The sequence below is a fragment of the Chrysochloris asiatica genome, unplaced genomic scaffold (assembly GCF_000296735.1).
Source record: "Chrysochloris asiatica unplaced genomic scaffold, ChrAsi1.0 scaffold00133, whole genome shotgun sequence".
Lineage (NCBI taxonomy): Eukaryota > Metazoa > Chordata > Mammalia > Afrosoricida > Chrysochloridae > Chrysochloris > Chrysochloris asiatica.
Genome location: NW_006408651.1, coordinates 5731484 through 5746788, shown reverse-complemented (window position 1 = coordinate 5746788; position 15305 = coordinate 5731484). Strand labels below are relative to the sequence as shown.

Sequence of the window (15305 nt, the reverse complement as noted above, 5' to 3'; positions counted from 1 at the left end):
AGCTGTATAGACTTGGAAACCCAAAGCAACAGGTCTGCTCTGTCTGCTGGGGTCACTATGAGTAAGGATTATTCCATGGCAGTGGTTTGGTTTCAACAACTCTGTAGCCATTTGAAAAATTGTTGTTGCTGTGGGCCTTAGAGTCAATTGTAACTTACAGCTAGCATGTGTGATGGAGTAGAGCTGCCCCTTAGTGTCCTCGATCCTAGGCTATGGTTTTTATGGAAACAGATCAGCAGATCTTTATCCAACAGAACTACTGGTAGATTTGAATCACTGACCTTTTCAGTTAGCACCCAAGTGCTTAACCATTGATAGAAAAAAATTTTACATTTCATTCATTTTTTTTATCAAGAAAACATTTAAAAATTTTTGGCAACATTGTTGCTGAGTTGGTTTCACTTATGGCAACCCTGTATACAGAGGAGCAGCTGGTGGGTTTGAACTACCACCCTTGTGGATTGTGGTTCACAATCCAATGCTTATCCTACAGCACCATACCAGGAGTCCCTGACAATGTTAATCTCATATGTTTGTTCATCTCGTATCTTTTGTGGTTGATTAATTTCAGTCAGCATAATGTTCTCTAGGTTCATCCATGCTGTCAGATGTGTGACAGATTCATCATTATTCTTCAGCAATTTGTAGTATTCCATTGTGTGTATGTACCAAAGTTTGTTTAACCATTCTGTTGATGGGCATTTAGGTTGTCTTCATCTTTTTGGTATGTCCCTTGTAGACAGCATATTGAAGGATCCTGTTTTCTTGTCCATTCTGCTGTCTCTGTCTCTTGTTGGTGTATTTAATCCATTTACATTCAGTGTATTTCTCAATAGCTATGAATTGATTGTGTGTGTGTGTGGTGCTGTTGGATTCTTTGTTCCACGTAATTTTCTATGCTGAGTTCATCTTGTTTGTGGGTTTTGTTTTCATTTTCATTTCTTTTGTGTACCGTTTATTAAATCTTTCTGATTTCCCTCTTTTTAAAATTTTGATGTGCCGGTGCATTGTTTTTCTTTAGGTTGCTTTGTAATTTATCAGTCTTTTCCCTGCTTCAAACAGTGTGATTTCTCTTGAAATCTACCTGACTTTCTTGCCATTTGGAAGTTCTTTATCTACCCATTCCTTCTTTTTGCTTTGAAGGTGACTCCATTGTATGTTGATCTCTCTGGTTCCCTGTTTTCCGTCTTGTAGGTTTGTTTTACTGTAAATACTTTGTATATCTGGGTTGGGAGTTCTGGTGTCATGCTGCAGGATAAGGACTAGACCACAAGGTTGGCTTGAACTGCAAGGTTGGCAGTTCAAACTCACCAGCAATTCCTTGGAAATCCTTTTGTTATTATTGTTAAATGCCTTTGAGTTGCTTCCCACTTTACACCAGGACCCTATACAGGGTCACTATGACTCAGTACCAACTCAGTGGCACTTAAGAACAGTAACAACAACAACATCTGGATTGGATTGAGTTTTGGGTGTTGTTGTCATATATGGTAATCTCAGGTTATTGTCTGCTGTTGTTGGTTCTCAGTCCAAAGAACACCCTTTAGCATTTTTGGTGAAATTTATCTGGTCATTACAAATTCCTTTAATTGCTTTTTATCAGGAGATACCCTAATTTTGCTGTCGTATTTAAGGGACAGCTCCTTATTGAAATAACGAACACGTAAACGGATAGAAAAAAGTATTTTACATTTCATTCTTGAAATACATTATTTTTTTATGAAGCACTAAGTATTTTTATTTTGGAGGCAGTGGTGGTTCCATGGTAGATTTCTCACCTGCCTTACACGGTGACCTATGCCTGTCAAGTACAGCCAGCCCTTGTCTGTCAGTGGAGGCTTGCGTGCGGTTATGATGCTAACAACTCTCCTAGACTAAGAAGGACTGTTGAAGAAAGACCTGGCGCTCTACTTCCAAAACCCAGCCAGGGAAAAGCCAATAGATCACAAGGGTCTGACCCCATTTTTCATGGGGTCACCAAGAGTTGGGAGCTGACTTGATGGCAGGTAACACAAACAGACTTTCATTTCTCATCCCCAAACAATTAAAAATACAAAAAGAAAGGTTACTGAAGAGAAGACATTGTCCATAAACAGAGCTAAACATTTATGAGTAAATGATACAGACATGGGTACCAAAACAGTCCAACTGGGAAAGGCTTGTTAGCAACTTGAGATGAAACAATAAAACAGGCCTTTAAAGGTGTTAGAGCCCTGTCTAGTGATCATCGACTAAGTGTTTTCAGTGTGTGTGACTCTCCATGGTCTTGTCAGTAATCCAGAATCACACATCAGGCTCCTGAAAGGGCTCACTCTGCCTCTTCCACCGCTTCCATTCCAGTATTATTATTCATAATGTTACACTTCTGATTACCGTGATGAATCACCCAAATTATGAAAATTCCATTCTGTTCCTATTCTGCTTTATTGCCATGGCAGAATTGGTTTGAAGCCCTGCATTAGAGGACAATTAGATGTTTTTAATATATTGGATGTCCAGATTCTGGGGGATCTGCCTGTACATGCTGAATTCAGAACCTAAATCGTGTATAACTTGCAACTCTGATATAGTTTGAGGTGCCTCTTAGCTATCCAAGTAAAAATGTCTTGAAGTTGAGGACAGAGTTTGAGGTCTTGGTGGTGGTTATTTGCCACTGAGTCAGTTCCAATTCATAGTTATCCTGTATAGAGTTTCCAAGGCTGTAAATGTTTACAGGTACAGAAAACCTCATCTTTCTCCACAGGAGTGATTGGTAGATTTCAACTGCTGACCTTGTGGTTAGCAGCCCAACTGATAATACATTATGCTACCAGGGCAATTCTGATAGAGTTTGAGGTGCCTCCTAGCTTTCTAAATAAAGATGTCTTAAAGATGATTCATAATACTGAATCTAAGCTCAGGACAGAGCAGATGAGAAATTTGGGGGGTTAATAAACATGACTGCATGAATGTAGATAAGAGTATTCTGCAAGATTAAGTGGAAGATCCTTTTTTTAGAAAAATTGTGGGGGAGGCAGGATGGGAAGTGGCCGTATTTTAAAGTTGGGAGGGGAGAAAGCATTCTAGGCAAAGGGAGCAGCATGTAGAAAATTTTGATATTGAGAACAAAAGTGCAATGCTTAGTCACTCATCAGTGGTCATTTTAGTGAGCATATCTCTAGATTTGTTGCCATACTTAGACACGCACATGCTACAAATGTCCAGTGTTACATAAATATGAACTTATTACATGGTAAAAAATTTTAATTCTTACCTTATTAGCAATCTTGATATAGCTTATTAAAAATACTGTTAGGGTACCTGATGGTTACTTTTCTCCTTATTACTAAGGACTTTACACAATTTTAGTGCCTCTTATTTTTCTGTCAACATGATCATTAAATATGATTATCACTATTTTACAGTGAAGAAACAGGGTTGCTCAGGTACTGTATTGTGGAGCAGTGATTTATTCTCAGAGCCGAGAATAAATCATAAAGCATTCCCATATTAATATGAAATCTCATAAATGCAATCATAAAGCAATCCCATATTAATATGAAATCTCATAAAATGATCAGTTTGCTATAATTTTTTAAAAGGGAGTATTGCATGAATTGATTCTCTGACTTTTGGTTTTCTGCTTCTATAGACAACTCCAAATAAGGAAAAGTCAGCACCATCTCTGAATAATACCTGTGCAACACCTGAGGATTCGTTGGTCCTTTACAACAGAGTGGCTGTTCAAGGGGACGTGGTCCGTGAATTAAAAGCCAAGAAAGCCTCAAAAGAGGATATAGATGCAGCTGTAAAACAGCTTTTGGCTTTGAAGGCTGAATATAAGGAGAAAACTGGCCAGGAATATAAACCTGGAAACCCCCCGGCTGCAGTCGTACAGAATATTTCTTCTAAATCTTCAGAAAGTATTCTGGACAGTAAATCTCTTTATGATGAAGTTGCTGCACAAGGGGAGGTGGTTCGTAAACTGAAAGCTGAGAAAGCTCCAAAGGTAAGTACGTTGGAATAAGTTAAGGTAGCATTGTAAGTGACTATATGAATTCAAACTGCTTAGAGTAGTCAGTGTTTTTATAAAACATTGCATACAGATAGTCTGCTCAAATGTTGTGAGCAATTACTGAGCCCTGCCACGTGCCAAGCCCTGGAATATAGAGAAGTAACTCAGTCTAGTATAGATAGAGGCCAAGGAGAAACTACAGACTGAGTAACTTGTCACATTCTGTGATGTGTGTCAGTTACTGTAAGAACCTGGAAGTGTTTGTGATCAGAACTGACTGATAGGAAAGGAGGAAGCAATTCATAAAGGGTATGGAAACTCATCCTGAAGTAAAAGAAGCCCTTTACTGGTGAATGGTTCAGAGGAAGCATTCTATATGTAGAACCTTGATCCTCCAAGCATTCTTGTGCATCAGAATTCCTGAGGGGCATGCTAAATAAGTCACAGATGGCGGGGCCCCACCTCTGAGTTTGTTGCTTCAGTAAGTCAGGAGTGAGACCCAAGCATTTTCATGTCTCAACAAGTTTTCTAGGTCATGTTGATGCTGCTGGTCTGGGGAGCACACTTTGAGAACCACTGGTGTAGAAGATTGTTGTTTGCTGCACCAGTAAAAGAAGAAAAGAATAATTTTTCTTCTTTATTCAGAGAATAATGGGATGTCGTGAACTTTTTGGCCAGTGATTAAAGCATTATCTCCTACTTTTCACGTGAACTTGCAAACGCCACCAAATTTTGACTGCAGTATAGGTGTCACTTGTTTACTGATATCTTTAGTCAAACATTGAGTCGGTTAGTGTGGAGCGGGATTACTTACTAAGTAAGGAAGCAAATGGAATGGCCTCTGTGATAGAGATTGTGTCTAATAATGAAAATAAATATTTCTGTCAAACAGAGGCACAACTCAAAAACATGATCGCATACATAATGCTGTAACTGGATATGATTCAGCCTCTGATGGGCTGCCATACATTGTAGTTTCTGGGCTGTGGCATGAATACAGAAATATGGTGTCTCTGACTTGATTTATGTGGCTTAGGGGATTTGAAAAATTCTCAAAGGGGATCTGTTGTCTGGTCAGTGTCCTGGGCTTAGGTGGGAGACTGAACAATGTGAGGTTACAAATTCTGTACATCAATTCCAAATTGGAAGGCATCTGGCTAGAAATCCTGTCACGTGAAACATTTTCATTCGGGAACGTTTGACCTCTGCTGAGGAAGGAAAATGATTTGGGATATCACAGGTTTTTGCTCCAGGTGTTGATTTAACAACTTAGTGCTTGAGTTTCGTCATGGTGAGCCTATTTACAGGAATACTCTGATGGCAAATAAAGGCTTTTAAATGATATTGAAATTATAAGAAATCAGCCATTAAATATTTGATCATTTATCTGTTTTTCTCTTTTATCTCAGGCTAAAGTGAATGAAGCTGTAGAATGCCTACTCTCTCTGAAAGCTCAGTATAAAGAAAAGACTGGAAAAGACTATGTACCCGGGCAGCCCCCCTTATCTCAAAATTCAGGTCCAGCAACCAGAAACTCTGAACCTACTGGGCCCCAAACACCGGAAGCCAAAATACTTTTTGACAAAGTAGCTTTTCAAGGAGACGTAGTTCGAAAACTGAAAGCTGAAAAAGCCTCTAAGGTTAGTGTGGTATTTTGTATATGTATTTTAAGTTTTTTATGTGACAGACTTTCTTCTTTGCTAAGGACAGTCTTTGACTAATCAAATATGGTTCATATTACAAAGAAACGGTAGTTGATCCTGTCTTGTCTCAACTAGATTTGGCTGGATGTTCTCACGTGACACGTCCCTTCCCCTGATACAACACTTAAACATATAAAACTTAAAGTTGTCTGTTTCTCTCCCATCTGTAAGGTCCCTAAGAGTAGGGTCCTGGCCCAATCACAGTGGTTGGCACATGGTAAGCTCCAGTGTGTACTTGTTGTTGGAATAATGCTCCTAATCCTGTTAATTGCCAGGGACAGACTTTATTTTGAGCTCTGGTGTAGTTTGTGCTAGTTTTGTTGCCTTTATAGGAGCAGGAATTTTTTGTACTGATTCATATGAGTGGAAGCAATATGTTGTCCTTTACTGCTGTGGTTAGCAGCAGTCAAGTTGGCTCTGACTAATGGCAACCCTGTGTACAGCAGAACAGATGGTGCCCAGTCCTGTGCCGTCTTCAGTCAGTGAGGCCAGTCAGGCAGCATTGTCTTCTGATCTACAGAGCATTAATTGGCCAGTGTTTGGAAGTAGATCTATCACCAGCCCTTCTTTTCTAGTCTGAAAGCTCTGATGAAACCTGTCCATCATGGTTGACCCTACTGGTATTTGAAATACTGATAGCATTACTTCCAGTATCAGCAACATACAAACCACCACAGATGACAAACTAAAAAAAGACCCAAGTTTTAAATTTAATCTGCTATTTAATGATGTAGTGGGTTATGTACTGAGCTGCTAACGAGGTCAGTTTTACCAGCTGATCCGAGGAAATCCTATCCAGGATTGCTATGAGTTGTCACACAGCAATAACAATATAGAAACAGCACACAACAGCAGCAATATAGAAGCTTGATTGCTGTCATGTTTATAATTGTGAAATGATCAGTTTATGTAATTTAATGCTCTTAACTGAGATTCCCATAGAACGCACGTTACAGATCAGTGCTGTCCAAGATTCCCATAGAACACAATTTATGGGCCAGTGCTAGCCAATGGATCTTTTTTTGGTAATGAAAATGCCCTTATGACTGCACTGGTCAAAATAGTAGTCATTAACCAGGTGTGACTATTAAGTACTTGAAATTTGACTATTGTGACTAAAGAACTGTATTTTGAGTTTTATTTACTTTTAATTAATTTGAAATTAGCATGTACATACACACACACACACATACGTACGAGACAAAAAGAAGCTGAGCTATGCATGTTTACTTCCTCTTCCTAAACTTGTTAAGTGCTATCCAGTTGGTTCTGACTCATATCAACCCTGTGTAGGGTTTCCAAGAAGCAGCTGGTGTGCTTGAACCACCAACCTTGTGGTTCAAATCACCTGCATGGTCCAGGGCTGTATCCTACAGTGCCACAACAGTGTTTGAACGAATGTAGCAAGCTAATTTTTATGTTGATAATTTTGTATGACTCGAATGATGTTAGGAATATCCAAATGGCTCTTGGCAGAAAAACGTTTCTCACCTCTATTTTAAGTACTGCATAATTGGATTACTATTTTCTAATCATTCTTTTGCACAATTCTGTACCTGATTATAATGTTGTTAGGTGCCATAGAGTCAATTCCAACTCATAGCAGTCATGTGCACAACAGAATGAAACACTGCTTGATCCTGCACCATCCTTACAATTATTGTCATGCTTGGACCCATTATTGCTGAAACTCTTGTCAGTCTATGTCATTGAGGGTCTTTGTCTGTTTCACTGACCTTCAGCGTTCCCAAGCATGATGATGTCCTTTTACAGAGACTGGTCCCCCTGAAGTATGAGAGATGAAGTGTCACCACCTTGGCTTCTAAGAAGCATTCTGGCTGTACTTCTTCCACACAGATCTGTTTGTTCTTCTGGCAGTGCCTGGTACTTTTCAGTGTTCTTCTCCAACACCATTAACTCAAATGTATCAGTTCTCGCTGGTCTTTCTTATTCATTGTCAAACTTTCACATGCATTGAAAATACTAAGGCTTGGCTCAGGTGCACCTTAGTCCTCAAACTGGTATTTTGGCTCTTTAACATTTTAAAGAGGTCTTTTGCCGCAGATTTGCTTAATACAATATGTTGTTTGATTTCTTAACTGCTCTTTCCATAAACTTTGATTGTGTATCCACGTCTTTTCTTCATCTGTCATGATGTTATCTATTGGTCCAATTGTGAGGATTTTTGTTTTGTTTACGTTGAGGTGCAATCCATACTGAAGGCTGTGTTTTTTGAGCTTCATTAGTAAATATTTTAGGTCTTCTTTGCTTCCAGCAAGCATGGCTGTAACATCTGCACATCTCATGATGTTAACTAGTCTTCCTCCAATCCTGATGCCTCGTTCTTCTGCATGTAATCTAGCTTCTTGGGTTATTTGCTTAGTATACAGATTGAATAAATATGTTGATAGAATGCAACCCTGGTACACACTTTTCTTGATTGAAACCATTCAGTGTCCCCTTGTTCTGTTCTAACAACTGCTTCTTGGTCTATGGACAGGTTCCTCATGAGCACCACTAAGTGTTCTGGAATACCCATTCTGTGTAGTGATATCCATAGTTTGTCACGATCCACACAGTCAAAAACTTTGCATAGTTAATAAAGCACAGGTAAACATCTTTCTGGTGTTTTCCACTTTTAGCCAAGATCCATCTGACATCAGCAGTGCTCTCTCTCATTCCACCACTTCTTCTGAATCCAACTTGAATTTCTGGTACTTCTTTGTTGATGCACTCTTGCAGCTGTGGTTTTTAGTTATATTGAGCAGAAATTTATTTACATGCAATATTAATAATATTGTTCAATGATTTTCACATTCTGTTGGGTCACCTCTCTTTGGAATGGGCACAATACAGATGTCTTCCAATTGGTTGGCCAGGTAGCTGTCTTCCAACTTTCTTGGCATAGGTGACTGAGTGCCTCCATTACTTCATCAGTTTGTTGAAAGATTTCAATTTGTTTTCCATCAATTCCTGGAACCTTGTTCTTTGCCAATGCCTTCAGTGCAGCTTGGACTTCTTCCTTAAGTACCATGAGTTCTTAGACATATGCTACCACTTGAAATGGTTGAACATCAACGATTTCTTTTGGTTTCCTAACTCCAGGTCTTTGCATATTTCATCATAATACTTTGGTCTTCTTGAGATGGCTTGTGAAATTTTTTGTTCAGTTTTTGACTTCTTCATTTCTTCCATTTGCTTTAGCATCTTTATGCTGGAGAGCAAGTTTCAGAGTCTCTTCTGAAATCTGCTTTGGTCTTTTCTTTCTTTCCTGTCTTCTTAATGAACTTTTGCTTTCTTCTTGTATGATGTTCTTGATCTTGTCCCACAGGTCTTCTGATCTTCCATCATTAGTGTCTAATGCATCAAATATGTTCTTCAGATGGTATTTGAATTCAGGTGGGATATACGCAAGGTCATATTTTGGCTCTCATGGACTTGTTTTTTTTCAGCTTCAATATGAACATACATATGAACAGTTGATGGGCTATTCCACAGTCAGGTCCTTATCTTGTTTTGGCTGATGATGTGGAGCTTTTCCACCATCTCTTCCCACAGATGTTGTCCATTTGATACCTGTGGGGTCCATGTGTATAGTCACCTTTTATGGTATTTTTAAAAAGGTATTTGCAACGAAGAAGTCATTGGACTTGCAAAATTCTATCATGCAATCTCTAGCATGTATTACCAAGGCCATATTTTACAACTACTGGATCCTTCCTCTTTGTTTCCACCCTTTGCATTCCAATCAACAGTTGTTATCAGTACTGGGCATGACTAAAATAGGAATACTCCATTGGCCCAGAAACTCTTCTCATTATCCCTCAGGAGTGTCAGCTGTCTCCACCCGACCCACCTCCAGCTGCCTCCTTTCCTGGGGATGAATTTAGCAGGCAGGGATGGTTGGATAGAATTCTTCAATTTCATCATCATTGGCTTTAGTGGTTGGCATAGAAATTTGAATAATAGTGATATTATCTGACATTCCTTATAGACACATTAATATTATCCTACCACAGACAGCATTGTACTTCAAGATAGATCTTGAAATGTTCTTTTGTCGATGAATGCAATGCTTTTCTTCAATGTATTGTTCCCAGTATAGTGAACCATATGATTGTCTGTTTCAGAACATCCAATACCAGTTCATTTCATCTTGCTAATGCCTAGGATATCAATCAATATATGTTCCATTTCTCTTTGACAACTTTCAGTTTTCCTAGATTCATACTTCATACATTCCATGTTCTTATTATTAATGGATGTTTACAGGTGTTTCTCATTTTTGTTGTGCCCTGTCAGCAAATGAAGGTCCTAAAAGCTTTATTGCATTTTCATCATTGTGGTCAACTGTACTTTGAGGAGGCAGCTCTAATCCAGATTATGTATTTTGAGTGCCTGTCAACCTGAAGAACTTAACATCTGCCACTGTATCTCATTATGTTCTAGTCATAAGATTGTCAGTGGCTTAACATTCAGAAGGAGTCTGCCTTTTCTTCCTATTTTGACATAGTCTGGAAGCTCCATGAAACCTGTGACATACTTCCAGCATCACAGCAACATGCAAGCCACCATAATACGACAAAACTGACAGACAAGTGGTAACTAGTTATCATAGTCTTTTCCTTATTTTCAACATTTGGTGTGTTAAACATTTCCCACTGTAACCTTGTAGTCTTCTGCCTTTAATTGTGTTTGGAGAACTTACAAAGCTTTGGACATTAAGTGTACTTTCACAGGGTTTTGAACTAAATACTTTCTTCTCTTTTTCCCTTTTGTTAAACTGAAGGATCAAGTAGATACAGCTGTACAAGATCTCCTTCAGCTGAAGGCACAGTACAAGTCTCTGACTGGAGTAGAGTACAAGCCTGTCTCTGCTACTGGACCTGAGGAGACAGATAAGAAGAAGAAAGAGAAAGAAAATAAATCTGAAAAGCAGAATAAACCCCAAAAACAAAGTGATGGTCAAAGGAAAGACTCTTCTAAAAGTCAAGGAAGTGGGCAGTCTTCAGGAGGGCCAGGAGAAGGGCAAGGACCTAAGAAACAGACCAGGTAATAAAACACAGAAACAATTTGAAGTGAAGTGAAACGTTTTCTATGAATTCAAGTCTAAATTATTTTTACGCGTTTTGTTAGTTTGGCCGTCACATTAAGTCTTGGATCATGCTAAAACTATTTTAGCAACTTTATTTTACTAATTTCCAATTCTCTTTAATTTTTTAAATAGGTAATTTATGTAGCTGCTTGTTTCAACAATCTCTGAATAGAAAAAGTTTTAGTGAGCTCTTCCTCATATCCGTTTCCCATCTTCCCAGTCCCCCTACCACCATCTCGAGCTGTTAATGACTATGATTAGCTTCTTCTTCCCTATCTGTTAAAAATTTTTCATTTCATTTTTACAGTACAAAGGTATCTGTTCCTTTCCCCCCTCACTTTTAACATGATTATTGACTAACCGTATGGCTGTTTTGCACCTTAAGATTTTTCAAATCAGAGTCTCTTGTGAAGAATTAAAATTGGTAGCTTAAATATAAAACAAAGCTAGATTAAAGACCAAATTAGAAGGTATTTCAGCATCTTTCAGTCTACATGAATAATGTAAATTCCTTTTTCTATCCCAACCCCCACATTGGAACAGGCTTTATTTAATGACTTTACTAGGGAATAAAGCCTGAGGTTCCTTAATCCCTCATTAATTGCTGTTTTAGCAACTATTTTGAGTTGGAGCCCTGGTGACACTGTAGGATAAGCACTGGACTGCTAACCACAAGGTTCAAACCCACCAGGGGCACCACGGGAGAACAATGAGGCTTTATGACCCCATAAGGATTAGCAGTCTTGGAAGCTATATATAGGGTTGCTGTTAGTTGGAACTGACTAGATGGCGGTTGCTTTAGTTTGCTTTTGAGGTAGAGTTTCTTGGTGTTGGAAATGTTAGCGAACATGACTGCTATTGATGAGGTGATTAGATTTATAGAGAGCAGAGAACCTCTCACCTTCAAAATACATGAGTAGTTTACAGGCCTAGAAAAAACATGTCCTATGTACACTGACTGCTTTTGAAAGGGCCAGCTCCAAATAGACATTTTGTTGAACTGTGTCACGGTGAAACAAAGGAGAGTAGCAATGCAGCATTTGTTAATATTGTCAACAATAAAGCCTTGTTGGTAAACGCCTGTAAAAACTAACTGATGGGTGAACTGTGCTTTGTGGATCCTAAGACCACGTATCCCTGGATAATTATTGTTTCAATAAAAGGGTTATTGTCTGGAATCATTTTGTATTGTAGATAAATGTGGTTTATTTTGGAAGCATTCGTGTTAATACACATGTGTGTGTTTGGATAGCCTTTGTTTTTATTAGTTTTACTTTTGTGAGATAACTAGTTTTAAGAAGAATAGTATTACTGGGACTGAGGTTGCCAAAAGACTCCTCTTTATATGTTTATTTTGTGTGTGGGAGAGAATACTACTTGACTAGTTCTGTTGTTATTGCAAATACATTATCTTAAAAAGAACTTTGTAAAAGAGATATCAGTATTAAAGTCATGTCTTTTGTTCTGTGTAACTTGCCTAGTTTTGGGGACAAGATCACATCACCGTACAGGTAGCAAAAGAGTCACATGAAATAGACATTAGTCTCTTTTGGACTTCAGAAATGTATTTTGATTCAACCTAAAAACAATTGCGAAATGAAGAGATTTATGCTTTATTTTAAATATCTGTAGGTTGGGTCTTGAGGCAAAAAAAGAAGAAAATCTTGCCGATTGGTATTCTCAAGTAAGTATATATTCAGTTGTTTATATACCTTAGAAAATTTTCAGTAATAATCTGTTCTTTGTTTAGGTTCTTAAGTACAAGAACAAAGTTTAAGTAATAACGTATAATGCCTTTAGTAGTAATCTTATAGTCATATGGCGTCCTGGTGTGGCACTGCAGGAACTCAAGGTCATTTTGAGCTACAAGGTTGGCGGTTCAAACACACCAGCCACTCCTCGGAAACCCTTTACTGGGTCGCTATGGGTCAGAGCCAACTCAACAGACCTTAAAACAACAACAACTTAGATATTTAATGCTTCACAATTTCCCCAGCGCATGTTTACATAACGTAGCAGTAACTCTAGTAGGTAGGCAGGACTTGATTTTTCTCTTATGATGAGGTAGAGGAATTACTGCAGCGTCAGAAAGACATTTAAATAGCGGAGGTAGGATTGGAATTCCAATCTTAAGTATATAGTCTGTTACATCCTGTTTCTCAGTATGGAAAGGTCCATTGTACACCATTAAGAAGTCTCCAGGTTTGAAGTTGATTATCGTACTCTTGCCATTTGTATCATACTTTTAGTTTAGTTAAAATATTTAAAGAATTAATGCTTTTGTTCTGTTTAAAAGGTCATCACTAAATCAGAAATGATTGAATACTACGATGTAAGTGGCTGCTATATTCTTCGTCCCTGGGCGTATTCCATTTGGGAATTCATCAAGGACTTTTTTGATGCTGAGATCAAGAAACTTGGTGTGGAGAATTGCTATTTCCCCATGTTTGTGTCCCAAGGAGCATTAGAGAAAGAGAAGAGTCATGTTGCTGACTTTGCCCCTGAGGTATATTTATTTTATTTTTTGCTGTTTTCTTTCGAAGTATGTTGAATAGCACATTAAAAAACAAATGTGTAACAACCAGTTTAAAGAAAGGTCGAACTTTTTTTAAAAGTTCTATTTCTACGATTACAGCTAAGTTGTGATTCTTTTTGTAACATTAACTAATTAACTGGTTTTTGCTTTTCCCTTTTACTTCAAATTAGTAGACCCATCCATTTGTTCACAGCCCACACCAGCAATTGTTAGCTTGCTTAATTGAGAGAGAGAAAAAGCTAAAATAGAGAAAACTCCCTGCATTTGTGCTATTGTACTAAAATGCTGTGAAAGCAACATTTGAAAAATGATTTTTATCTTGCTAGGTTGCTTGGGTTACAAGATCTGGCAAAACAGAGTTGGCAGAACCAATTGCTGTTCGTCCTACTAGTGAAACAGGTGAGTCTGGGCCTTGGAATGAAGGCGAAAGCTTACTGAAACAACAGCAGTGTGAAGAGTTGCGCTCTTGTTTTAAGATCTTAATAATCCTCGATGATGCAGAGTTTAGTGAATGTTTAGCCATTACATTGTTTTTTTTTTTTTAAAGAAACACCACTTTCATCATTGTTTATTTCATGCTATTTTTTTTTCCTGGAGCTTTCCAAGTAAAAATAAAATTCCAATTTTATTCTTGGAATTAATTACCTAAAATTATAAGTACTATTTTACTGTATGCCCTACTTGCAGCTTTTGTTAGTTATTTCAATGATAATATATTTACACTTAGATAGCAACTATTATCATAATTTTTTCAGATAAAGAAGACTCTGAAAGGTTAAGTGATTTTTTTGAAACCACACTCCTAAACTAAGGGAGCCATGCATATTTGGGAATTCTGAACCTTTGGGCTTATTCATGTCTTCAACATGATTATCCATCTTTAGATACTTCCAGTGATACTCTAGTGGCACTCTTATATAATTGATATTTCTATGGGTACTCATATAATTTTATAATGATGCATTATTAAAATTATCTTGCTTGAGCTGCTGGCGTTCCTGACCCACAAGTGGCACTTCACTTCCATTCCTGTCAAATCCCATTGTTGGATTTCGGCCTGACAAGTGAGAATACGTTGGAATCTCTGTTCTACCATATCACAAATTTGCTACCCTTTATAGTTCATGTTAAGGAGCTCTGGTAGCATAGTGGTTACAAATCGGGCTGTGAGCCTTAAGGCAGCAGTTCGAAACTACCAGCTGTTCTGCGGGAGAATGATGAGACTTTCTGCTCCCGTAAAGATTTACAGCCTCAGAAACCCTGTACACCGGGGTCGCTGTGGGTCAGAACTGATTCCACGATACATAACCACCACCACCATAGTTCATGTTACCCTGGAACTGTAAGGTGAATGCTTCTTGCATTTATATTGATACTCTTACATAATTTTATAAAGATTCATTATAAAAATTATGATGCTAGCTTTTTAAAATCACAGATCAGTGACTTAAATTTTGTTTTGGACTGATTATGTCATAATCACAAGTGGGCTCTAATAGAACAAGGACCTTCACTTAAATTAGAAGGTCATACATAGCAAGAGCCTTTATACTTTGGGTAGATGAGAGATTGAAAAATATGTCATTATATTAGCAGTACCATTAGATCCTGGCTTAGCACATAAATAGTTATGACGAACTGCACTTAAAACCACCCATCTTTGTTTTGTTACTGTTAATTTTATTTTTAGTAGTATATACTACGTGGAATCCTGGTATGGTGTTGTAGGATTAGCAATGGACTGCTAACTGCAAGGTCAGTGGTTTAAACACGCCAACTTGTCCTTGGAAACCCTGTACAGGGTTGTTAGGAGTTTGAACTGACTTGATGGCACTTAAATAACAGTCATAGCAACAATAAATACAACATACAGTGTTGCAGCTTATAATGCACTGATGTTATTCTCATGCCATCCCACAAAGATTGTGTTTATAATAGATGCTGATGATAAATGGCAATAATAAGGAAGCTGTTTTT

General features: G+C 38.0%; 1 protein-coding gene across 1 annotated transcript in view; it reads left to right on the top strand.

The window, feature by feature from the left end:
- The window catches only part of EPRS (glutamyl-prolyl-tRNA synthetase), an 88489-nt gene that overhangs the window by 54546 nt on the left and 18638 nt on the right, over positions 1 to 15305 (top strand). Inside the window, exons 18-23 of the mRNA XM_006869698.1 lie at positions 3632 to 3988; positions 5404 to 5634; positions 10487 to 10749; positions 12425 to 12476; positions 13089 to 13298; positions 13655 to 13727. Coding sequence (XP_006869760.1) covers positions 3632 to 3988; positions 5404 to 5634; positions 10487 to 10749; positions 12425 to 12476; positions 13089 to 13298; positions 13655 to 13727 — 1186 coding nt within the window. The remainder of the gene's footprint in view (positions 1 to 3631; positions 3989 to 5403; positions 5635 to 10486; positions 10750 to 12424; positions 12477 to 13088; positions 13299 to 13654; positions 13728 to 15305) is intronic.